General features: G+C 38.0%; 1 protein-coding gene across 2 annotated transcripts in view; it reads left to right on the forward strand.

The window, feature by feature from the left end:
• cdh7a (cadherin 7a) overlaps positions 1 to 24905 on the forward strand; it is a 205543-nt gene that overhangs the window by 77793 nt on the left and 102845 nt on the right. For both annotated transcript variants that reach the window (XM_037694077.1, XM_037694078.1), the window contains exon 3: positions 18244 to 18363. In XM_037694077.1, coding sequence (XP_037550005.1) covers positions 18244 to 18363 — 120 coding nt within the window. The remainder of the gene's footprint in view (positions 1 to 18243; positions 18364 to 24905) is intronic.

Below are 24905 nucleotides of genomic sequence, written 5' to 3' on the forward strand. Positions count from 1 at the left end.
ATCTAACCATCCATCCATCCATCCATCCATCCATCCATCCATCCATCCATCCATCCATCCATCCATCCATCCATCCATCCATCCATCCATCCATCCATCCATCCATCTATCCATATTATCTATATTCTTCTATTAGTTCTTCTTAAACACCCATCGAAGGTGGGACATATTATGGTATAGTCAAAGTCATCTGTTTGTATAAAAACAGCCGTGAACTTTGATTTATCCTGCCCATAACTTCTGATCTGCTCAAGAAAAAATAATAACATTTCACACATGCATCATCACTAGGCAAAGTGTTGCATACACTTTTTTATCCCCCCCAGCTTCAAGGTCAAGCTCACAAATCAAGGTCAAATTTAAGATGAGTTCTTTGCTTGTCCGTATCATAACTTTTGATCCGCTCAAGATAATTTATTAAAACGTCATACACTTATGCATCATCACTAGATGGGTTGTCACATACACATTTCATCATCCCAGCTTTAAGGTCCAGGTCACAAATTAAATATTGAACAAGGTCTTTGCTTGTCTGGGCCATTGCTATTGACTGCAGCATTGCTGTACATTGCATATAATGTGTCATATGCAGTATTATTGTTGTATATAAAAATAGGGTGGATTTTCTTTTCTCTTATCAATAATCATGATGCTTTGCTCAATATATAAAAATCTTAATTTTTTTATGCTGATTTGTGCTGCTAGATGAGTCAAAAGATTACCCAAACAATAATTACATAGGCTATTATAATCAGTTCTCTGGCAATAATTAATGTTTGTGCAAACATCAGTAGGAGATATTTTCCTGTGGGTTAAATTACTGGTTGAACCAAACAGCAGACTGACAGTCCAAAACAAAACAAAACAAAAATCTACATTTGCTAAAAGCAATATTTATCCAAATTTAGTTGTTTTGCAGACCCTGCATTTCTTTCTTTTTTAATTACAAGAACATTTTTATTCTAGTGGGACAGCATCACATCAGTTCTTGTCTAAGCAGTCACATGGTCAAGAATTCCTCCAAGTGTTTGAATCATTCACCCTCATGTTAAAAATATGAACACATGCAAATGAGTTTACAACAACATCCTGAGGCCTTTCAGTGTAACAGGTGGATGAAAATCAGAAGACAGTGACATTCAGTGTTTTCCATCTCAAACGTATTAGAGGATGAGTTCTTTCTGAAATATACATGGGATCTCAGTTTGTTTAAGTAAAAAAAATGTGAATTTGTAATTTAATTTGCAATGAGAACGCATTCAAACTCACAAATAATCGTACACAAAAAACTGGCAGTACTGCTCTTGAGACATTTTATGGGTTAACACAATTCCATAATGTTAGTTTCTAAGATTTCCAGGGAAAAGGTTCAATTCTAAAATAAGGCTCAGCATTACTCAAAAGAATGGAAAGTTCCTTATGCACATACAAAGCTGCCCATCTCCACTTGGGCATATGTCATAACGCTTTTTGTGTGTTGGTTTTGGTACATTATTGTGGCAGCCATCTTGAATAGGACTGACTTGCTAACTGGTTGAAGTAAACATTAAATGTCAGTTTTAAGGAAAATTCCTACACAAGGTGTTGCATCCAGATGATGTGTTGTGGATGACTCTCACCTACCACATCAGGTTTTAGCTCAGAATTTGTGAAATTCTTAGTTCTAGTAATTTTTTGGGTAAAGTCGATTAGCTGTTGTGGCCATCCTGAAATGGGTTGACTCCAAAAGTGAATCAGGTGTAGATATATGTCCATTGATTACTTTCAAATCCATCTAGTATTGGTTTGTTAACTACAAATAAATGTGTACAAACAGAATAAAATGCTGTGTCATTGCACTTTCTAAACAGACCAGACTCACTGCATTATAAAAGGAAATGCAATGGGCTGTAGTTTATTTATTTCATATATGCCAGCACACACCTCTGGGCTTAGAAATGTTGATGAGTGACGCATGTTTGAAAACCAACTTAAGGTCTAATCCGTCTTGAAGCCCATGGGTATTTTTCCACAAATTGGTCTTCACATTAGTCAGTGCTTTCAAGAACCTACCTGGTGAAAATGTCAGAATCTAATGAACACATTTCTATCCATCCATTAACTTGCTGCTTCACCATGACAACACAGTGGGGAAAGGCACACAGATATCTTTAACTTCCTCCAGCTCCTTATGGGGGTCCTCAAGGAGTTCCAGTGCATGCTGGGAGCTGTGGTCTTATCACAAATGAACGATGACTGGCAGTGTGAAGTTCACATGTGTAAATTTATTGTAGTGAGAAAAGAAATGTATTTGTATTCAAATGTAATTGGGGAAAAAAGCACTGAAATCAAGTTTGGTGGGTATTTCCCTTTCCAGAAATTCCACAAAAGCATTCTTATGGTGATTTTGAACATTCTAGTGTTGCTCAAATGCTTTATGCTTTATATGAACTGAGCAAAAATAAAAATAATAACAATAAGTGCCAAAAAATGATCGATAAATAAAAGTCAACAGTATCAATAAAATCAAGCCACCATATTTAGAGAAAGACCATTATTATTATTACTATTTTCTTCTTCTTCCAGCTGCTCCCTTCATAATCTAAAAAATAATTTGCCTAAGGGATTATTTCAAAGAGCTGAGATTTTCTCTATCGCAGGGAAAAAGTTGAGTTGAAGGGTTAGAAGGTCCAAAAAAAGTCCCTTTTTAAAAGTTTTTTATAGAATTTGGTAGTTTTCATTCATTCATTCAACCTTTATTTAGACAAGTTAATCCCATTGAGCATCGAGGATTCATTTACAAGAGAGACCTGATATTGTTCAGTTTTTAAATTACAAAGTATAAATGCAATTACTTGCCAGGAACTAAAATAAATTGCAGCTGTCCTTCCAGGCTGTAAATACATTGCAGAAATACCTCTTTATTTGTAAAACTAAAATGATTAGATTGAGTGAAAATAAATAAGGCCAACACATTGACCATATACTTGACCTCAAAATCTGCATTCTTCTATTATTGCAAATTGAAGCCATTAAATCCCATTTTACAGGAGCTGCTATGTGCCAATCATGGTGGTATGATCTTTTTTTAAAGCCAGAAATATTTTATTATATCTGAACCTATTAGAAAAATAGTATATAGAGTAGTCCCTCACTTAACGCAGGGGTTACATTCCAGACACCCCCGCAATAAATGAAAATCTGATAAGTAGGAACATTATATTTATTTTAGTATTTTTATTTTTTTCATTCAACCTTTATTTAGACAGGTAAATCCCATTGAGCCTCGAGGACTCATTTACAAGAGAGACCTGATTTCAACAAAGAATGATGACAACAATGGACAACAGCAACAACAATAAACAGTTGTAAAAAGTCATACAGTCATACAGATTTATTTTTTTTTAAAAATAGGATAGCTAAAAAAAAAGGTAACAAAAACAGCTACATTCTAAGGCAAATGTAGAAAACTAAAAACAGGAACATGTCTGCATTGGTCCCTGCCAAGAGTCCAACAGATTCTTAAAGCCACTTAGAGAGGTCAAAGTCGAGAGCTTCAAATCTTTTTGTAAGATATTCCAAGAAACAGGAATGGAGTAGGAGAAGGCCCTTTTGCCTAGTTCAGTCTTCACTGAGGGAACGCTGCAGGTAATGATGTTCTGAGAGCGCACGCTGTAGCTGCACTCACGCAGAGACATGTAGGAGGAGATGTATGAAGGCAGCAGACCAAGAAGTGATTTAAAAATGAAAATGTACCAGTGAAGTCTGCATGAAGTTAATGATGTCCAGTTAACCAGTGAATACAGGGTGCAGTGGTGGGTACGATAATCACAGCCAGTTATGAATCTTAGTGCACCATGATAGACAGCATCCAACATCTGCAGGGTTCTTGTAGGAGCGTTCATGTAAATAATGTCACCGTAATCAATGGAGGGAAGGAAAGTCACAGATACAAGATGTTTCCTAGCATTCAGAGTTAGACAGAATCTGTTTCTGAAAATGAAACCCAGTTTAGCTTTCAGTTTATTTACTAGGTTTTCCACACGGAGCTTAAAAGAGTCGACCAAGATACCCAAATATTTATAGGAATCAACAAACTCAATGGGGACACCATTTGAGGATGAAATCGGAGGAAGAACTGCTGGGACCAACTTCCTATTTGAAAAAGCATCCCTTTGGTTTTGTTGGTATTTAGGACAAGTTTGAGGTCAAACAAATCAGACTGGATCATCTTGAATGCAGATTTCAAAAGCTGGAAAGCCTTTTCAACTGTTTTAGCTCAACAATAAACAACTGTGTCATCAGCATAGAAATTTAAGGATGCATCAGGGATGCTCTGACCTACATTACATATGTAGATTTGTAAAGAGGGTGGGTCCTAGACTGAGGCTTATATATTAAGGCTTTATAAACCCTTCCCACACTCTTGCAATGTTCTTAACAATGTTCTAAAATAATGATGTCTGTTGCACGCATGTCTGTTGTGTGGCTCTGCTCTGCTGTAACGACAGCCTCAGAAAAAGAAAGGAGGGGGCTGTCACACCTGAATGAGCCATGCTCAGCCACTCTCTCTCTCTCTCTTTTTAAAAACTGATTCACTCTTATTTTTCCACCTAAGTATTTTCTCCGATATTCTACAATTATTAATCTGATCTGTTCATCCCTGCTCCTTGAGCAGTAGTGACAGGGAAAGACAGACCCTGCCCCCTCTTTCTCTTTCTGAGGCTGTATGTCACAGCAGAGCAGAGACACAGAACAGGTTGCGTGCCCGTCTGTTGTGTGTCTGCTCTGCTGTGACAGACAGCCTCAGAAAGAAAAAGGAAGGGGCAGGGGGTGGTGTCTGGTTTTCCCCATTGCCAATCGTGTGTCAAGTGCAATCTTATGTCAAAACCCCGCGAAAAAATGAGTCCATGAAAGTCGAACTGCAAAGTATCAAGGGACTACTGTATTTAAAAAAAAAGTAGCGAAGTAAGAACAACGTAAATCAACAAGGACAATGTTCTGTTTGTTTATGTGGCAAGGCGATACTTAATTCTTGTGCTTAGCTTAGAGAAATGACGGTCCGAAGTTGTTGAATTAAACCATGTTGTAAAAGTCTTGTACCAGTTTATAAATGTAAAGTGCAAAAAGAGTTTTTAGCATGCTTAGGAAAATTGGACAAGCTGGTTCTCAAGAGAAAAGAGTGAGGCAGATTGCAGTTGGATGACTCGGTGAAATGCTATCAGTGGTTTAAGTGTGAGCGTTGGTGGTTAAGTGGATACTGGGTGAAAGGTGGAAGAGAGAGCTTTGGCCATCCAGCAACATCTTACTGAAAAAAGGATAATAAGTAAGACTGCGACTTTGATGAAATCAGTGAGCGGCCAACTTTTTTCAGGTTGTCTATAAGAGGTGTCTTCTTTGTTCAAATTTTGAGGAAAAATAATGTCAGTAAAACAGAACTACATGTCAAAAGATGCTGGTTGTTCTCAGGCAACTTTATGTAAAATCTAGGGGAAAAAAAATCTTGTAAAAAAGAAAATATACAAGTATGGTAGATCAAGGGAGCTGTCAAAGTGTCAGGACACAAAACTCAAAGCATTGTGCTTTGAAAATTGTTAAGCAACAAAAAAAAACATATACTGAGCAGAAGTGATTGTCAATGTTTATTATTAAACTGTTAACATTGTCTGTAAGAAATGACAAGGATAAACAAATGAACTCCAAAGTAAACGATCATTAACACCTAAACAGAAGACATTGCTCAATAGGCTAAAAGGGAGCTGGTGTGAACTGTGGATATCTGGAAGAGGGTGACAATCAGTGATACATTTACATTAAGCAACGGGATTATGTCAGAACGAGATATTAAAAGTCACTGCCTTAGGAAAGCACAAACAATTTTACATCCATTAATAATTTTGAGATTTGTGTCGAATAAACAAAGAGATGGCAGTGGTTGCAGTAAAGGCACACCTGGACTTTATTTTTTTTTATTTGAACACTTTCTGTATTCATTGAAAACAGGTTAAAATAGCAATGCTTTTGTTGTTTCAAGGGGTAAGCGGACATAGAGCCCCGAATTGAACCTAATGACGTTTCAACTCGATAACAAGAATCAAATGGACCAATATATATGTGGGATTGAAAAGTTATGGTCTCAAGTGTGGGCGAAAAAAAAGTGTTTTGTCATCGATGGAAGAAAAATACTGTTCTCATACATTATATATGTATTGAAAAAATATTTTCGGAAAATAAATGGTCTCAAAATAAAATGAAGTATAACATAAAAATAACAGCCTTGATAGTTAATTCAGATATTCTCTTTGTTGTTCACGGTAAATAATGTTCTGTAGAATAAGTTAATTATAAGAATACCGTACTTATTTCCTTCAGTAGTGAACCATGTAAACATTCACCCTAGCAGATATACATCATTCCACATTTTCACAATTACCAGATTCCCCCTTGTTTAACTTTAACAATTTACTTTAAATTACTATGCATCTTTCCATTTTGGGGCTACAATCTGAAACAGCTTAATAAGATGAACAACAATGCAGGTTTACAATTTTCATCCATCCATCCATCCATTTTCTTTACCCGCTTATTCCATTTTGGGTCACGGGGGTCGCTGGTGCCCATGTCCAGCAATCACTGTGCGAGGGGCGGGGTACTCCCTGGACGGGTCGCAAGTCCATCACAGGGAGGTTTACAATTTTGTCAATTCAAAATAGCCAATTAGCCTGACTTGCTTGTTTCCCAACAGTAGAAACTGGAGAAAACCTTGATATAACATGAGAATTAACCAAAAAAGTCCCAGCCAAGACTCAAACCCTGGACCTTCCTGCTGTAAAGTAACAGTACGTGAAGTATTGTTCACATTGCTGCCCCCTTTAGATTTCGTTGACTTAATTTACTGCTTACTGTTGGGACTAGTTGGAGACAAAATAGAAAAAATGCAAAAACTGTCAATTTAAATTTTAGCCAATCAAGAAAAACTAAATTTAGCTCTAGCCCTGTAGAGTTACATAAACCAAACTGAGAATTGTATGAGACACGTTCAATGCCCACAACACCTCTGTGCCTATTCTGAGAGAAAACATGTCTCATGAATTTGTGTTCAAAATTTCAGCAACATGAAAATGAAGCTCTTGCAACAAAACTGAGACACTGTGACAGTTAAGAGACATTTTTTGAAACTTCATTGTGATACTGTTTGCAACTTATTGCTGACAGTCACAGCCCATTGAAATGCTTAAGAGGAGCTCCCAGGCAGTGTTCACAGTGCAGGCAAATGCAACCCAAACTCTTTTTTATTTTTTGTTTGCCCATATGTTACCCATATTAGATTTTTTTAAATGACAGTTTAAACATTTAAATATGAGTTTTTCAAATCCAACCCAGTTTTTTTGTTTTTTTCCATATTTGGTGCTGAATATATATTCATGTTTTTCAAAGCGTCTGTAGTCTGAAAAGTTTGTGCTTCGTCTCAATTCCTTTAACGTCCCATGTCCTGGATGACTAAAACTGTAAAACAATATATGATACTACCATTGGTGTCAGACCGTATCGATGAGGTCAATACTTGAGTTTGTTTCTACCTTCAGTATCCTTATGCTTGTTCAATAGACTACCTTCAGTATGTTGCTCCTGTTCCAGAACTAACAATGCTGTACTGGAGGAGCCAACAAGAGGCAATATTAAATGTAAACCCTGGACCAAACAAGCATGTCAGATAACAGTTTAATTGGTTCTGATTGCACAACGACTTCAAAATCACACGTGGACATTTGTAGCATCCATATTCCTTAAACACTGTGTTATACTTGTGATGTCATATTTTCTTCTACTTAGTTCAATTCAGTTTATTTCTTAAATGCCAAATCATAACAGAAGTCATCTCAGGGTACTGAACAGAAACATTCACATACATATATATATATATATATATATATATATATATATATATATATATATATATATATAAAAGTTATCTATCTTTGGAAGCCAGCAGATTGCATTGAATCTTCACTTTGTCACAGTCTCCCATCCTGAGCAAGCACAAATTCAACAGTGGAAAGGAAAAACTCATTTTACCAGGAAGAAACCTCCAGCAGAATCAGGCTCAGGATGAGTGGCCATCTGCTTAGACTGGCTGGGGTTTGTGATTGTGAAGACAGGAAGGAGAAACAAACATAGAATGGCAGGTCCAGGTGTACTTTCTATAGGAGGAAAGACAAAATCACACGTTAAGACAGAAATAATTAAAAATACAAACATGTATAGTAGGGCAAGTAAAGACAGCTGCAGAGTGAGAAAATGTGGTCAGTCCTCTAGCAGTCTAAGCCTATAGCAGCATAACTAAGGGATAGCTCAGGAAACCAAGCCAACCCTAACTATAGGATTTTTCAAAAAGGAAAGTCGTAAGCCTAATCTTAAAAGTAGACAAGGGATCAGCCTCAAGGACATAAAATGGAAGTTGGTTCCACAAGAGAGGAGCCTGGTAACTGAAAACGCAGCCTCCCGTTCTGCTTTTGGAAACTCTAGGAACCACAAGTAAATAGTTGGAGAGCAAAGTGCTCTGTTAGGAAAATATGAACAATAAGACCTCTAATCTAAGATGAAGCTAAGTTGTTGAGAGCTTTACTCATGAGGGTCCTCTCACAACTGTAAACAAATCACAGTAGAGTCTGATGGGCATCATATTTTAATGATAATGTGAACGACCATGCAAATAAATCAGATCTGAGCAAAAAAAATCAGAATTCAGTATTTGGACCTGCAGGGTAAATGTAACCATTGTCTGGTGTTATGAGTTAACAACTTCATTGCAACCCTTATCACATGTACTGCCTGCAACAAGTTTATACCCCATTGCATATCATCCAGGCAGGGGCTGTTAAAAAGGTGCTGAATTATTTTTTTCCCAATATTCAAAGACAAAACTTTTTTTTTTTTTTTGCAGAAATACTGTAGCACCAGGAACAATTCCAAATAGTGCTTTGCTTCCAGCACAGAGCGAAGCATTACACAGCTGACAGTCAACGGGAGGTGCAAAGATCAGGCTTTAGGAACCAGAGGATTGGTGTACAAGGCCTCACAGTCACGTGTCCAACCCAAGAGAAGACATGTACAACAGAGGATAGTTTACGCCCCTGAGCGTCAAGGTGCAGGGTCACTTTCAGGCCTTTTTATTTACTCTGCCACCTCCTGTGAAGGTCTTCATGGCCAGTTATGTGAACAACAGAAGAACAATGCATCGCCTCTCTTTGTAAATATCTGCCCAAAGCAATTATCAATGTGATAAAGAAGAGGAAAGGGTCAAGCACCTCTTATCCTCAATAATTCTTTTAGAGATGTCTTTAAATCATTAGTGGTCACAGCTTTGCACCGCTGATAAATGAGTTCAATTTAGAGAAAATCATGAATTTAATTAATTAAAGTAACTACAGGCAGAGCCGGTCCAAATACAGTGAGACCTTTCAGCCCATGGATCTTTGAAGGCTTTTGTCTTAATCACGGAGGAGATGTCAAATAAAAGACAGGAGAGCTTGAGGACAGTTAGAGGTGTGACAATCACGAGGTCTGAGTCCCCACAGCAGCACAATAGAGGACCAAAAGAGCGGTTTGAGGGCTCATTACAAGAATAAGGAATGTAATGTCAACCCAAGGCTACATTCTTAAATGTACTCCTCCTCTTTCTATAGTCTATACCAAGCTGTCATAGTTCCTGTCTTAGTCATAAGAGCACCACTGACAAAGGACATGATGCAGAAAATGTATTCTGGAAATGAGAGGTCTTTAGGGAAAGTTGATTAAGAATGTTATCTGTTATTACAAGTGGATGCTTGCAGCTTTGTTTTTTGTACTTTTTTCATTTTGGTTTGTAAATAAGCACTCCATATGTAGTTACAGTAGTTCCTCGTTTATTGTGTGGTAACATTCTGGACCCCCCTGCAATAAGTGAAAATCTGCGAAGTAGGGAAATTCTATTTATTGTAGTATTGATAGTGGTATATTGATGGATATTTTAAGGCTTTAGAAACCCTTCCCACACACTTGCGTTGTTCTAAACTCTTAAATCTACAGTATATCATTTTAACAACATAGCTACTAAATTTGACTCACCAGCTGGCAGAACAGCAGCGACTCTTGGTTCTGCTCCAGTTCTGTGCAGCTCTTGAGCACTGAAGTGCATTTTGTGGGGGTGGGGGGCAGACCTTTGGGTGGCTGGTGCAGGACCAATGGCCCGATTGAGAAGTCTGATATAAAAAAATAAAAAGTGATCCAGAGAGTAACCAGACCTACGGTGGTGCCTACCCACTCAGAAGTCCTCGTGGGCCAGCTAGCAGATGTCAGAATCGCTGATGGGTCTGAAGATCCGGTTCTGCTCCAGCTCTGGTCCAGTTCTGTGCAGAACTTGAGTGCTGAAGCACATTTCTGTGTGTGTGTGTGTGGGGGGGGGGGGGGGACCTTCAGGTGGTCAGTATGGGACTGGTGGTTCTCTTGAACAGTTCAATAAAGAGATAAACAAGTCCTAGTGTGCTCCAGAGAGTAGCCAGACCAATGGTGGCACCATCACACTTGGAAGTCCTCGGGGATCAGCTAGCAGCTGTCGGATTCACCAATGGGTCTGGAGGTCTGGTTCTGGTCCAGTTCCCGGTGGGTTCCGTGCGACTTTCTGCATTCGCTGGGCACCAAAGTCACTGTACTAAACACCAAACTTTTCCCAATCAGATTAGAACTGTCCCGCTAGTATTTCAGCAGAAGCAAACTGGGCTTCTGGGTGAGGCCCTGTTGGCTTCTGGGAAATGTAGTCTTTTTGAGCGGGGATACAGTGTCTTATAGAGAGAAAATTACAAAATTGCTGCACCTCTACACAGTATTCTATTTGTTCTTTAACTTTTTACTGTACAGTATCCCATATTGTCCCAATCAGTTGAGTAATATTAAAGTTGACAACCGTGTGTCGTGTACAACTTTTTTCCTTGTGTTGAGTCTTACTTAGAAAAAACGCGAAAGAGCAAGTCTGCGAAAGTCGAACTGCAAAGTATCGAGGGACTACTGTACACATAAAATTTAAATACAAAACCAGTTTTGCAGCATTCAAATTTTACAAAGTAGAGAACTTTGTGAATTCAGTTTTATGGCAAACAGAAGTAAACAGCATATTTTGCAAGTTGATATGATTTCATTTAGCCTGAGCAGGGAAGACAATTCTAAGAAAGTTGCAACTACATAAAACATGCATATGTAAAAAGTATTCATAGTGCAGCTTCATTTCTGCTCCTGGCAAATCGTATAATAGCACAATGCCATAAGAGACAGACTTCATTCACACTAGATGTAAATGCTATCAGATTAGCTGAGTTTTTGTCTGTAATTATGGTAAAACAAATTAGTTTATTTAGAATATTAAGCACCAACAATGGTGTTTAACGCAGTAGTTCAAACCTTTAAAGATGAGGTTCTGTGGAAAGGTTTCAAACAGTGACCTTTATTTGCTGCAGACAGACCTTTTAGTGACCTCAGTTTGACTGATTGAAGTTTATTTCAGACTAGATGGATGAGCTAACCACTAATCAGAGCAACACATAGGCCAACGTGGATTGCTGCTATCTTTAAACAGTTCCAATTTCAACCATATCTTATTGGTTCGAGCCTTTACATTCTTGTCAGTTTTGGGTTACATTTTTGTAAGACCAAAAGCAGCTAAATGTGCTAGATCTAACACCTCTGGTTCAACCATAAGCACCTCTGTCATGATTGTCTTATATTTTTGGTATAATTATTTAATAATATATGTAATATACCCCATATATATTACACCAATAATATATGTAATACCCCATCTCGGGGCCGAGATGGGTACGGCAGCTGACTTGGGACCAAAAAGTTGAGGTTTGACTCCCAGTCATTCCCACATGTTGTTGTGTCTCTGAGCAAAACACCTAACCCCTAACTGCTCCCTGGGCACTTGCGTATCTGCACACTGCTCCACTTGGATGTATTTCTGATGTAATGGGTTAAAAGTAGAGAACCAATTTTGCCATTGCATGGAAACATACAATGACAACAATCTCAGACTTCCCTTCCCCTGTCCCCCCTCCTGTAATATGAATTTGATAGCAATGAAAGGTTTAAAAATTGTATTTACATGAACCACAACAAAACTGAAGTTGTTTTAAGATGGCAGTAGTTAATTGTGGTTTTGGACACATGTGAACAAGCTTTAAATCCAGTTAGAGTTCAACTCCATTTCTCCAATTTATGGTCATTCAAAAAGTTATCTAAAGCAGGTAAGATATTTATTTTCCTAACAAACAAAGCCACCCCCCCCCCCCCCAGTTACATGTAATAAAATATATTTGATATTTCACAAATTACGCTGAAGTCTTCAAAATGCTTGACACTTGTTTTAAACATGTTATAACATTGAAACAATTCTTGGAGACCCATATGAAGATATTTACACCTGGAACAACAAACATGAACTACAAAAGAAAAGAAGGAGAATGTTTCTATTTATCATATTGCACATGTTTTCTTGTACCAGTATATTTGGTGGTATATAATATCATCTTCAAGTATATATGTATTTTTTATTATTTTTTGAGCCTTACATTATTAGAAACTCAAATTATTTATTTATTTATTTATTTATTTATTTATTTATTTATCATCTTTATACAATGGAAGTTGCCACGGCTGTTTAACATCCATCCTGAGTGATTTAAAGAGTTGTGTTCCTGCAGCTCTTTTGGATAAAAGAAATATATGGTCTTAATTACATGGCTGATAAATCACATTTATTATTCTACTTAAACACCTACAAAATATTTTTTGGTCACATTTCAAAACTTTAGCAACATGAGATGCAGTCTCATAATGCAAGTGACAGAGGTCTGCAGCCTGAATTTGTAAATACCTGAAGAATACCTGTCTGTCACATAATGAACATTTATTTCCATTACTGGCAGGTGACGGTTGCTCACTGAAAGTATGGGATCGATTAGAATGGGGGTTTTCTGCACAGCTGCTCAAAATGAATAAAATAATGTTGGGCTCTGATCCATCACACCAATGAAGATGGACAAATTTCGAATGGGGCATTGACAGGACAAATTGAGTAGTGGATGACAGCCTGATGGAGCAGAAAGAATCAGTTTAAATTTCAGGATGTTCATCAGTTCCCCCCCCCCCCCCTTTTTTTTTATTCTAGACAACCAGCTCAACAAGTTCAGAAAATGCTGCTTCTTTCCTTAAACTGACAAAAAGATGGCAAAAAAAAAAAAACTTTATATTTGTAAAACTGATTGAGTTATAGTCAGTTTTATGATTGCAAATATATATTGGTTGTTGCAGCCATATTGCATTTGGTTGACTACAAAATAAAATCACTTATAGACAGGGGTGCACATAACTTTTTGAGTGGGCTCCTCTGGTGAGTACCAGGTGTTTGGTACTCACCCCATATGAAGCTTTGTCTTAATAAGTGCCACCTTCCTCGCTGTCCTCCTCAGTGTCACTCTCTCTATCCTCTGCTTCATCTTCCTGCATGATAGATGATGCAGATACTGCAGATGTACCTCCTTGTCCTTGGCATTTTTTTCTCTTTCATTATTTTATATAAAAAAATAATAATAATATTAAGTGAAATGTACTGTAGTTATGACACCCTTCATGAGTTTGTATTTGTATCTTATTGCATTGTTCTGTTTTATGTTGTTAGTAAAGTTCTAAGGAAAAACAACTGATTGTTGATCTGCAGGGAAGGGGCGTTTACCTTGGGACGAATTGAGGTCACCGATTGGTCAGTTGATGATATGCCTACTGGACTGATTGACAGGTTGCATCACAGATCCGACTCGTGCAAAAAAGCAAACGCTGCTGCCGTCCGCCGGCCCCGGGTGGAGGCAGGGTGGCCCAGGTGCAGCAGTAGCAATGTTCTGTGTTTATATGTTGTTAATAAAAAGTTCTTAAAAAAAAAAAAACAGGGAGCGCCGGCCCTGCATCGGCTCACACATCAGACCGGCCCACCGGGAAATCTTCAGATCATCCTGATAACTTGACAGTCAAGTACACAAAAGCGTGTGATACTGGTAACAGAGGTGATGCTGCGCATTCCTGATTTTTGTTGCGCATAGGTACCTACGTACCAGTTATGTGCACCCCTGGTTATAGGTAGGGATGCAACGATCCACTTTTTTCACTTCCGATGCCGATACAGATATCTGATGTTTAGTATCGGTCGATACCGATCAAATATCGATCTGATTGAGTAAGTTGGTAGTGTTATAGCTTGAAGTTCTAGTGCCACCCCTTGGAACCATCGCTGCGCACGTATTGCACGTATCTGTCGAATGTGTTGCCTGAGGTAGTGTGAAATGGTTCCAGATAGCTTATCCTTTCGCTCGCTCTATTTTGAAAACAATCTGTGCTGTGAGTTTGCTAGCGCGTGATGTCACAGAGCACAAAGCATAGAATTAGAGTGAATAGATCTGCCTAATCATGGATCGGTCACATTGTCACCAATACCCAATCCAGAAGTTTTTTTTCGATATCGGGACCGATACTGATAATGGTATCGGATCGGTGCATCTCTAGTTATAGGTATACTATCATCAGAAAGTCACTGAATTTAATTTTAAAAATCCATCTGCTGGTTTAGGTGATATTTTGCTAACAGCAAGGTTGACCAGATTTTCCATAATCTTTTAGCACTCAGAGTATATGTTGCTGATGACGCTCATCTACTACCAAATCACGTTTTATCTTAATATTTGTCAAATAAACTGAGTCATTTCTGTTTTTGCTCAAGTTTACAAGCTTTGGCAGCCGTTTGGAGTTGAGTTAACTTCAAAAGTTAATTAGTTTTAAATGTAGGTTCAGTGATTACTTTGTGAGAGTTTCAATTAAATTAGTTCGCTGGCTCATCAGATATTTTTGCTAATAAACACAAACACACAAGCACATGACCGTCCTCCTTTCATGGTGGCAGGCAATTAAAAGGCATCTTTATAACTTTCATCCTATGAAATTCTGTATAAAATGTTTAACTTAGAGCCATATAAACCACAGCTTGTGGGATGTGATTTCAACCTGTAATGGAGATTCAGTTCAGTTCTTTCATATAGTCATCCTTTGACCTTGCTGTGTTAAACTACCTGTAATATAACCTGTCACAACTTAAAGGTGATGATATAATCTAGGTGTCCTTCTAAAACCTTCCTGGTGATAACTTCTCCGCATCTCCAACCTTTATTTTTTTTTATTATATATTACACTGTTCACATCCATGGCCAAAGCCTCTTAATTCTGTTTTACGGCCAAAACGAAGGACTCTAATTTTCAATTTTCATGATCACTTCATTCTGTAAAAGCCTGTAAAACACATCTCATGTTTGAAGTAGGGTTCTTTATTAGGACGTTTGCTTCAGAGTAAAATATTACCAACTTGTAAGACAGCACTCTCTGTCACATGCTTCGGCAGTGGCTCGGGCTTTTGCCACGTAAAGTGAAATAGTCAAGCATCAAGCAGCCATTTGTGTGACAGGCTGGAAAAGCCTCACTCACTCTGTGAGAATGGTGTTTTTCAAGGTTGTTTTAGCAATGTCTGGTGTTGATGCTTTCACTTCTGCCAAGCCAATGACGGCTGTAGGCATCAGCTCAAGTCCAACACTCAAATTCAGCCTGGCAGAAAATAGCCTGGGCCATTTATTGCTGTTTGTGGTAATGTAACTGTTTATTAAATGGGTTACCCTCCAGATTATCAAATAGACATCAATCATTTGACTATACTGAATGCTTTATTTGTACTGAATTGTGCTCATTTTAACTGATTATGCTTTCACAAGTACAATTTCAAATGCTTTTCTGCTTCACCTTCTGAGCCGTGACTGTCAGTTCAAGTCACATCAGTAAAAAAAAAAAAAAAAGTCACATTTGATGGTCTCCCTTCCTTTTGAGAGGAAGTGCAAGAGAGTACAAAACTGTACTGCACACAGACACAACATTTATCAGTTGTAGGCAGAGTTCACAGCTGGGTTTGGGAACAAATTTCCTTTCTTGGCAGAGGTGTCAAGATGTAGGAGACACTGCTGGACGCCATTACAGAATCTGGATTTATATCTTGACTTATATGACATTTTATAGTGTCGGTTTGAACCTGAAGCTGGAAATCTAGATGTAGACATTTTCCCCATTTCTTTTATTACTTTCAGGTGGTGTGTTTTTACCATTTGTTTAAGGAAAATGACATTCTGAGAACTGTATCGCTGTTATTTTTAAACTTTAGTGGCACTTTTTCTTTTGCATTGGTATGTTTTTGAAAGGATAGCATAGATGTTTTTTAAATCAATGTCTGTGGACAAATTATATATGGTTGGTGGCTGTGGCTGAGTGGTTAGAGCAGTTGTCCGCCAATGCAAGAGTTGGGGGTTCGAATCCACCAGCAGTCACATGCTGAAGTGTCCCTGGGCAAGACACTGAACCCCTCATTGCCTCTGATGTGTGTCCAATTGGTGTATGAATGTGATAAAGCGCTGATTAGTCTCTTTAGAATGATTTGTTCAATTACCTTTGTAGAGCTCTAGTAGAGTGCTGTATGAATGGGTAAATGAGGACACAGATTGTGTTGTAAAGCACTTTGAGTATCTTGAAACAAGATAGAAAGGCACTATAGAAGTACAGTCCATTTACCATGAATCCAGTGCAGCAGGAACCCTATTACAAATGTTATGTATTTTAGGAGTCCAAGCGCATGGAGGCAATGGAATACAACAAATTAGCAACGTTTCCATGCATCCTGCGACACATGAAACCCTACTGTTTCTGTCATGTTTTATTACTATTATTGGGGATTGATGATTCCACAATATAGGAAGGTATCAAGTGCATTGTGAAGCATGGCACGTAAACAAACAACAACAACAACAAAAAACAGCAATATTCTTTTTGCCATATTGCCCACCCTCTATAGTAGTTAGTATTAATTCATAATTTGTTACATTTGTCTTTTTTTAGAGAAAAGCAATTACCGTAGATCGTAATAAAAATAACTTTAAAATAATAATTATATTATGAAACAGATGTAATTTTGCTTCAAATTATTGGTACAATCAGAATTTCATGCCAGCCTCCTTTGCTATTCCACATAGATCAAGAAGAACAGGCAAAGTGGAGGCGTGCAGCAGTTGTGATTGGTCAACAGGTGCTACGATTTGGAAAGGGGGGCAGGGTTGTACGATTACCAAATATATGGACAGGACGATGAGGCTGCGGAAGTACTTAATACTGTATATACAGCCGTACGTAATATACAGGTATAATTTTTCACAAGCCGTACCATGTGACTGTTCAAAAGAGTAGCTCTACTGACCGGCTCTTTGAAATTAATTGCTCCCTTTAAATAAAATGTGTACCATGTCTAATACCAGATTAAACGTTCCTAAACGTGAAATTTAGTTTAAATAAAATTGCCAATTTTAATAGATCTTTTTTTTTTTTTTTTACAAAAAATTCAGCACAACTTGTACGTCCAGCTCACATCAGCTAAAACTTAAGATCTATGCTACTGTGCAAAAACAAACCTATATCTATGTATATATATATATATATAGCATAATGAAGAAAAACTGAAAACTTTTTGATATTTGTGCAGTAAGACTGCAATCTTCCCCTTGCCTCAAGATATCATCTGTTTTCACAGTTACAGGTTTCTTTCTGCAGAGCAATAAACTCCAGAAACTTTTTTTAATACTCAGTAGCACTGTAACTGGTTGGGATTTCATCAGTGTGAGCTACAATTGCAAAACAATTAAGTTTTTTTTTACATGTCATGTCATGAAACAATATTCTCAAGTGAATTAAAAAAAATTAAAATCTTGAAGCTACATTTTACTTCTTCCTCATTGTTTATGTGATTCATAGCTCCATCTAAGTATTATTTGTTTAGACTAAAAGTCACTAAGTAAATGTAAGATTTTAATTTGGCTTATTATTTCTTTGGGGGGAAAAAAAGCTTTAAAATCAGTCAAGCAATTAAGATTAAAACAAAATATAAAAGTAGAGTAATCACCGGTCTTAACAAAAGAAGGCAGTGTGAAGACAATGACTAATGGGATTATTTAGTGCCTCAGAAGTTACATTTTCATCGCTCTCCTCTCTTCCTTTTCAAGTAGAATTGGTCACACTCGGTTGATGTGACTATTTCCACATTTAGCTCTGTATGATTTTGCCTTTCATTGTTGTCTTGGAAACTAATGAAGAGCTGTCTGCCCACAGGAACCACGGTAGTGCAAGTGGCAGCCACAGACGCAGATGACCCAACATATGGGAACAGCGCCCGGGTGGTCTACAGTGTCATTCACGGACAGCCATACTTCTCAGTAGAGCCAAAGACAGGTATGTTATAACGGTCTGCATTTTAAAGAAAATGACAGGCTGCTTGAAGATGTCTATATTCAGACGAGCTCTTCTCACTGATTTGAAGTGGGCTCAAAAATGAAGAACCAATGTCAATTCCTTGTTAAGTTTATTCCTTCTTCTATCCTCTCACAACCTGACACTTATTTCAAACCATTACAGGAGCGACTGCTTTTGCAATTCATGGTGCAGACAGTGACAACAAAGGAAATGGGAATTTTTAACGTCTACCTGTGGAAATTAAACAAGGTGTTTTTTCTATGAAGCAATAATGTATTGGTAGAAAATGATCAACGCTTTTCAACTGATGAAAAGCGTTACTGATTAAGTCTTTTGGATGAAAGACGACATGTTTCAACAACAATAAACCGTTAACTCTGTTGGATTTTTTTACCTGGATTATTGAGCATGAACTTTGATGTTTTGAACCATTTTGGCCATGGCTGCCTCAGACGAGTCAGCAGGGGAGAGCGCAGATTCAAACCATCTTAGCACCATCAAACTGGTTGACTCACTATGTTAAGGTGCTATTCATAAGGGTGAGTTTGTTGTGGCTCCTCGGACTGATCAAGTATTTTGGATGAAAGATAAAATGGTTCAACAAAAAGAAACCATCCAGAGGACCTGACTTAATTTTGTTAGGCTTTCAGATTAGTTTCTTTTGGAAAAACATTCTAAACATTAATTACAATTTACGCTGCAGATAGCTCTTTTAAATACCTCAATTTGGATAAATAAGGTTTTATCATGACGAACTAATGGGAAGGCTGTGTGCTCCTAAGCTCCAAGAGGATTGTTGTTGTCTTTAAACAACTCTAATCTAAAAAAACAACATTTAGGAAATTCATTTTTACATTACACAGTTATTACAGAAGAAATGTAAATTTCCTTTAGAAAGTGCCTCATGCTGCTGTGAAGGAGTTACAGCTGGTGCCTGATATATAAAGCTTTGAGAATGGAGTGGTTTTAGGACAGTCACAAACCATTTTGGACTTGGTCAAGTTCAAGTAGGTTTATTGTCATTCTCATCACATATGGTATATGAGGTGGAACAAAATAATGTACACAGGTCCCAGTTATACCCAACAATAGCAACAATCCCACTTAGACTAGTCATTAGGTTGCCAAGTCCACTTAATAAATGATATTTCTCCAAATTGAGGTCATTCAAAATACATGTAATAATAATAATAAGGTAATTTTATAATGTTTCTACAGAACCTCACCACAACATATCTGATCTATTGCTTCAAGAAAATGTCAGGTCAGAAAAGACAATAAGGAATAAAGGTTTTGTTTTTATATTTTTCCACTTATAAAATACAATGAATCCAGCAGAACTTGAAGTTGGCTGAGGGTAAAGCTTCTCAGGTTGGATCATTTTATTCAGAGCTACTCAGGGTAATGAGCTGTGCAACAGGACAAAGTGTTTTCGTTCTCCAGCATATGATGCACTTTAGTTAGGTGTTTGCAGATTGCATTTGAACGTGGCATAGCGTGTCTGGCAGCAAAGATCATCAGCTTTGGAGCTGGTCTCTCCTCAGTAGCCACTTTGCTCAAAACCTTGGTCAGTGGGTATTTATGTGCTCTACAATGCTACAGAATGAAGTTAAAGGTTTGTCTTTTTTCTACTTGCACTGTCCTGGCTCCAGAAGAATTTAGCTGGGGTGGATATTTTGTGGGGTTCCAGTAAATAGTAATTTTATTTTATATAAATACATAAATAAACATTTACGTAACTTGCAACTGAAATAACCATATGCTGTTTATTAATACAAAACAAATAACTTAAACAGTGGCATGTAGTCACCAGATAATGTTGAGAACTTGTGCTCAAGTTTGTATAAACAATTTTTGCATAAATCTAAGAAACTAGCACTGCATTAATCGCTGTGTTTGAAACACATAAACACCAGAAACTTGAAGGCAACTGTACACTTCTCCTGAAGAGAGGTGAAAATGTAAAAAAAATATATATATACTGAACATTTTTAACATTTCCACTATTTTGTTGAACAAACCTGACATGCAAAACAAAAAAAAACCATTAAAAAGGAATAAAAAAAAACAACATGGAAAATCCATCATAATTCATTTTATTTTATAGATATACTTTTTAAAATATATTTTTTATACTGCTACAGTACAATTTAAGACAGTATCATACTTTTATTATTTCATTTTATGCTTATGTTTATTAAATGTTTTAATGTTAAATGGTTATTGTTGCCCCGGGTCTGAGAGTAATGTAATTTCAATCCTGTGTATGTCCTGTACATATTGCAGTTTTTGACAATAAAGTGACTTTGACTTTTTTGACCAAAAAATAAAAATAAAAATTGAACTCAATAATCAGACTTTCTGCCTCTGTAATAAAAATGCATTGAACATGTTCATCTTTTCAGACTCTTGAGTAAGGCATCCCTCTTTTTGGAATATTACGTTATCTTACCTTTTCAAAGTATCTTCTACACCTTCTTCTTCTTCTTGTGATAGTGGTTGGAAAAGTGTGTCTTCTTTACTGCTTCTAAAGTTCAGTTTAATCGTCCACAGCACCCTCTGCTGGTTGTATTGAATCAATATATTTCATAGGTTCAACTTGAACCTATGAAATGTATTGAAGGTGAAACGTTTCAGCACACGCATAAAAAGAAACTGTCCAGATGACCTGACTGGAAATTGTTGGATTGTATACCTGGATTATTGAGCATGGACTTTGTTGGTTTTGAACCAGTTTGACATGACTGTTGACAAGGGAGAGGGCCGGCACCGAAGGAGGGGGCGTGCCAAAGACACCATCTTAACACCAACATAACTGGTTTGTTCTACTTTGGAGTAAGCTGTTGTGGGAAGAATCAGTTTTGTGTTGTGTGTTTCCTTGACTGATGAAGCCTTCTGGATGGAAGGTGAAACGTTTCATCAGAAAAAAAAAGAAACTGTCCAGATGACCTGACTGGAAATTGTTGGATTGTATACCTGGATTATTGAGCATGGACGTTGTTGGTTTTGAACTAGTTTGACATGACTGTCGACGAGCCGGCACCGGTGGAGGGGGCATGCCAAAGAGACCATCTTAGCACCAACATAACTGGTTTGTTCTACTTTGGAGTAGCCTGTTGGGGAAAGAATCAGTTTTGTGTTGTGTGTTTCCTTGACTGATGAAGCCTTCTGGATGGAAGGTGAAACATTTCATCAGAAAAAAAAAAGAAACTGTCCAGATGACCTGACTGAAAAATGTTGGATTATTTACACATTGCAAACTGTGGCCTGGTCGGCCTGCCCTCTGGCTCCGGGTCTGTATACTGTAGGCTTTGGCAATGACATGACAAAAACAGTGAAATTTCTTTATATTTAGGCGACATGGTAATACATGATATATATTGCTCAAAGTGCCTTTGAGAGCATGGTTCTATGCCTCATTTGAACCAGTGGTCATATTTAACTAGTGTTTGCTTTTTTAAGTCTGCCAAATAAATCCCTTTTTTTGTTTCTTTTTGTTGCCAGACAACTAATGAAGATAGACAAGTAACCAAAACTATAAAGATTGTCCTTTTATACTTGCTTGTTCTTATTTAGGGTTCATCCTGAACAGGTCACTCCATCGCAAACAAAACAGAAAACTTTTTTTTTTTCCCTATAATTCTCAGTCGGGTCATCTGGACAGTTTATTTTTTATCGAGACATTTCACTCTCTGTCTGGAGGGCTTCATCAGTCAGAGGAGTTCCAGTAAACTTTTTTTCCCACCAAACAGTAAACTCCTTAAGTGGACCAACCAGTTTGCTGGAGCTGGCTGCCTGCCTGGGAGGAGTTGACGAGGGACAGGATGGCCCCGAGAAACCATCTTAGCTGCAGCACACTGGTTGGTCCACTTAAGGAGTTTACTGCTTGGTGGGGAAACAGTTTACTGGAACTCCTCTGACTGATGAAGCCCTCCAGATAGAGGGTGAAACATCTCTATAAAAATTAAACTGTCCAGATGACCCGACAGAGAATTATTGGATTTGATACCTGGATGATTGAGCATGAACTTTATTGTTTTTTTTTCCTCCTTCTACAAACACTTAACACTTACTGATGGGGGCAGATGTAGTACAGTGATAGGGTAGCCGACTTGGGACCAGAAAGTCATGAGTTCAATTCCCTGTCATGCCCAAATGTTGTGGTGTCTTTGAGCAAGACACCTAATCCCTAATTGCTCCCCGGGTGCATCTTATGTGGGATGGGTTAAATACAGAGAACTAATTTCATCATTGTATCAAAAAACATACATTGATGACACTTTCACTGCTTTATGACAATTTGGAGTCACCAGTTGAGTTACCATTACATTTTTTGGCTTTTGAAGTACCTGGAGTAAATCTACAAACACATAGGAAGAACATACAAATGCCACACAGAAATGCTCCAGGTGGGCTTTTTTTACCCTGTGATATGCTTGCTGGAAGACAGCACTGATAACCAGCTGTGCCACCACACAGTCAACACATCTGCCTATGCATTTGATTTATCTAGCTTGGTGTTTTTTTTAGCACTATTGCCTTTTTAACCAACTAACTAACAAACTAACCAACCAACTAAATAAAAGCATCCTACATTACCAAAAATATAGAGAAACCAAGATCTTGTCCACACTCAAATGCAATTTTTCCAAAACAAGTGTTTTTATTTGTTACTACTAAAAACATCTTCATAATCCCAGCACTGTCACAATCTATGTTTTTGGGTGTGACGGTTTTTGTGTTTTCTGTTTCATTGAGCATGCATCAGGATGTTTTCTGTTTCATGTTTTTTTTTAGTTTGTTTCTGTTTCTTCAGTTCATTGTTATGTGTTCCTTTGTGTTCAGTTTGTGTTCCTCCAAGCAATCCATTTTTCCAAACACATTTTCACAATTAGTTTCTGCTCCTTAGTCCTGCCACGCCCGGAACACCTGTTCCTGGTGTCATGTTCACAGCTGCAGCCACTCTTCCAATCATTCTGTATTATCCTTCTGTTTCTCACAACCCACCTATTGAGCATTAAATGCTTTTCTTGGTGCATCTTTGAGTCTCTTCTTTTACTACTCCTACTTCTCAGAGTCTGCTTCTTGTTTTGTTAGTGTTCGCTGCCTCAACATCGTTTTTTTTTTTTTTTTTTTTTTTTGCACACTCTGTTTTGTCTACATTACTGGGTTCAACCTCATACAACTGGCAGGCAGTTTTTAGAAACATCTTTATGGAAATGCAAGAAAATAAAATGTCCAAAACACCATAGTAACCATGACTATACAGGTCCTTCTCAAAAAATTAGCATATTGTGATAAAGGTCATTATTTTCCATAATGTAATGATAAAAATGAAACTTTCATATATTTCAGATTCATTGCACACCAACTGAAATATTTCAGGTCTTTAATTGTTTTAATACTGATGATTGTGGCATACAGCTCATGAAAACCCAAAATGCCTGTCCCAAAAAATTAGCATATCATGAAAAGGTTCTCTAAACAAGCTATTAACCTAACCATCTGAATCAACGACGTAACTCTAAACACCTGCAAAAGATTCCTGAGGCTTTTAAAAACTCCCAGCCTTGTTCATTACTCAAAACTGCAATCATGGGTAAGACTGCCGACCTGACTGCTGTCCAGAAGGCCATCATTGACACCCTCAAGCAAGAGGGTAAGACACAGAAAGAAATTGCTGAACAAACAGGCTGTTCCCAGAGTGCTGTATCAAGGCACCTCAGTGGGAAGTCTGTGGGAAGGGAAAAGTGTGGCAGAAAACGCTGCACAACGAGAAGAGGTGACCGGACCCTGAGGAGGATTGTGGAGAAGGGCCGATTCCAGACCTTGGGGGACCTGCAGAAGCAGTGGACTGAGTCTGGAGTAGAAACACCCAGAGCCACCGTGCACAGGCGTGTGCAGGAAATGGGCTACAGGTATTGCATTCCCCAGGTCAAGCCACTTTTGAACCAGAAACAGCGCAGAAGCACCTGACCTGGGCTACAGAGAAGCAGCATTGGACTGTTGCTCAGTGGTCCAAAGTACTTTTTTCGGATGAAAGCAAATTTTGCATGTCATTTGGAAATCAAGGTGCCAGAGTCTGGAGGAAGACTGGGGAGAAGGAAATGCCAAAATGCCAGAAGTCCAGTGTGAAGCACCCACAGTCAGTGATGGTCTGGGGTGCCATGTCAGCTGCTGGTGTTGGTCCACTGTGTTTTATCAAGGGCAGGGTCAATGCAGCTAGCTATCAGGAGATTTTGGAGCACTTCATGCTTCCATCTGCTGAAAAGCTTTATGGAGATGAAGATTTCATTTTTCAGCACGACCTGGCACCTGCTCACAGTGCCAAAACCACTGGTAACTGGTTTACTGACCATGGTATTACTGTGCTCAATTGGCCTGCCAACTCTCCTGACCTGAACCCCATAGAGAACCTGTGGGATATTGTGAAGAGAAAGTTGAGAGACGCAAGACCCAACACTCTGGATGAGCTTAAGGCCGCTATCGAAGCATCCTGGGCCTCCATAACACCTCAGCAG

The sequence above is a fragment of the Nematolebias whitei genome, chromosome 20 (assembly GCF_014905685.2).
Source record: "Nematolebias whitei isolate Nwh7 chromosome 20, NemWhi1, whole genome shotgun sequence".
Lineage (NCBI taxonomy): Eukaryota > Metazoa > Chordata > Actinopteri > Cyprinodontiformes > Rivulidae > Nematolebias > Nematolebias whitei.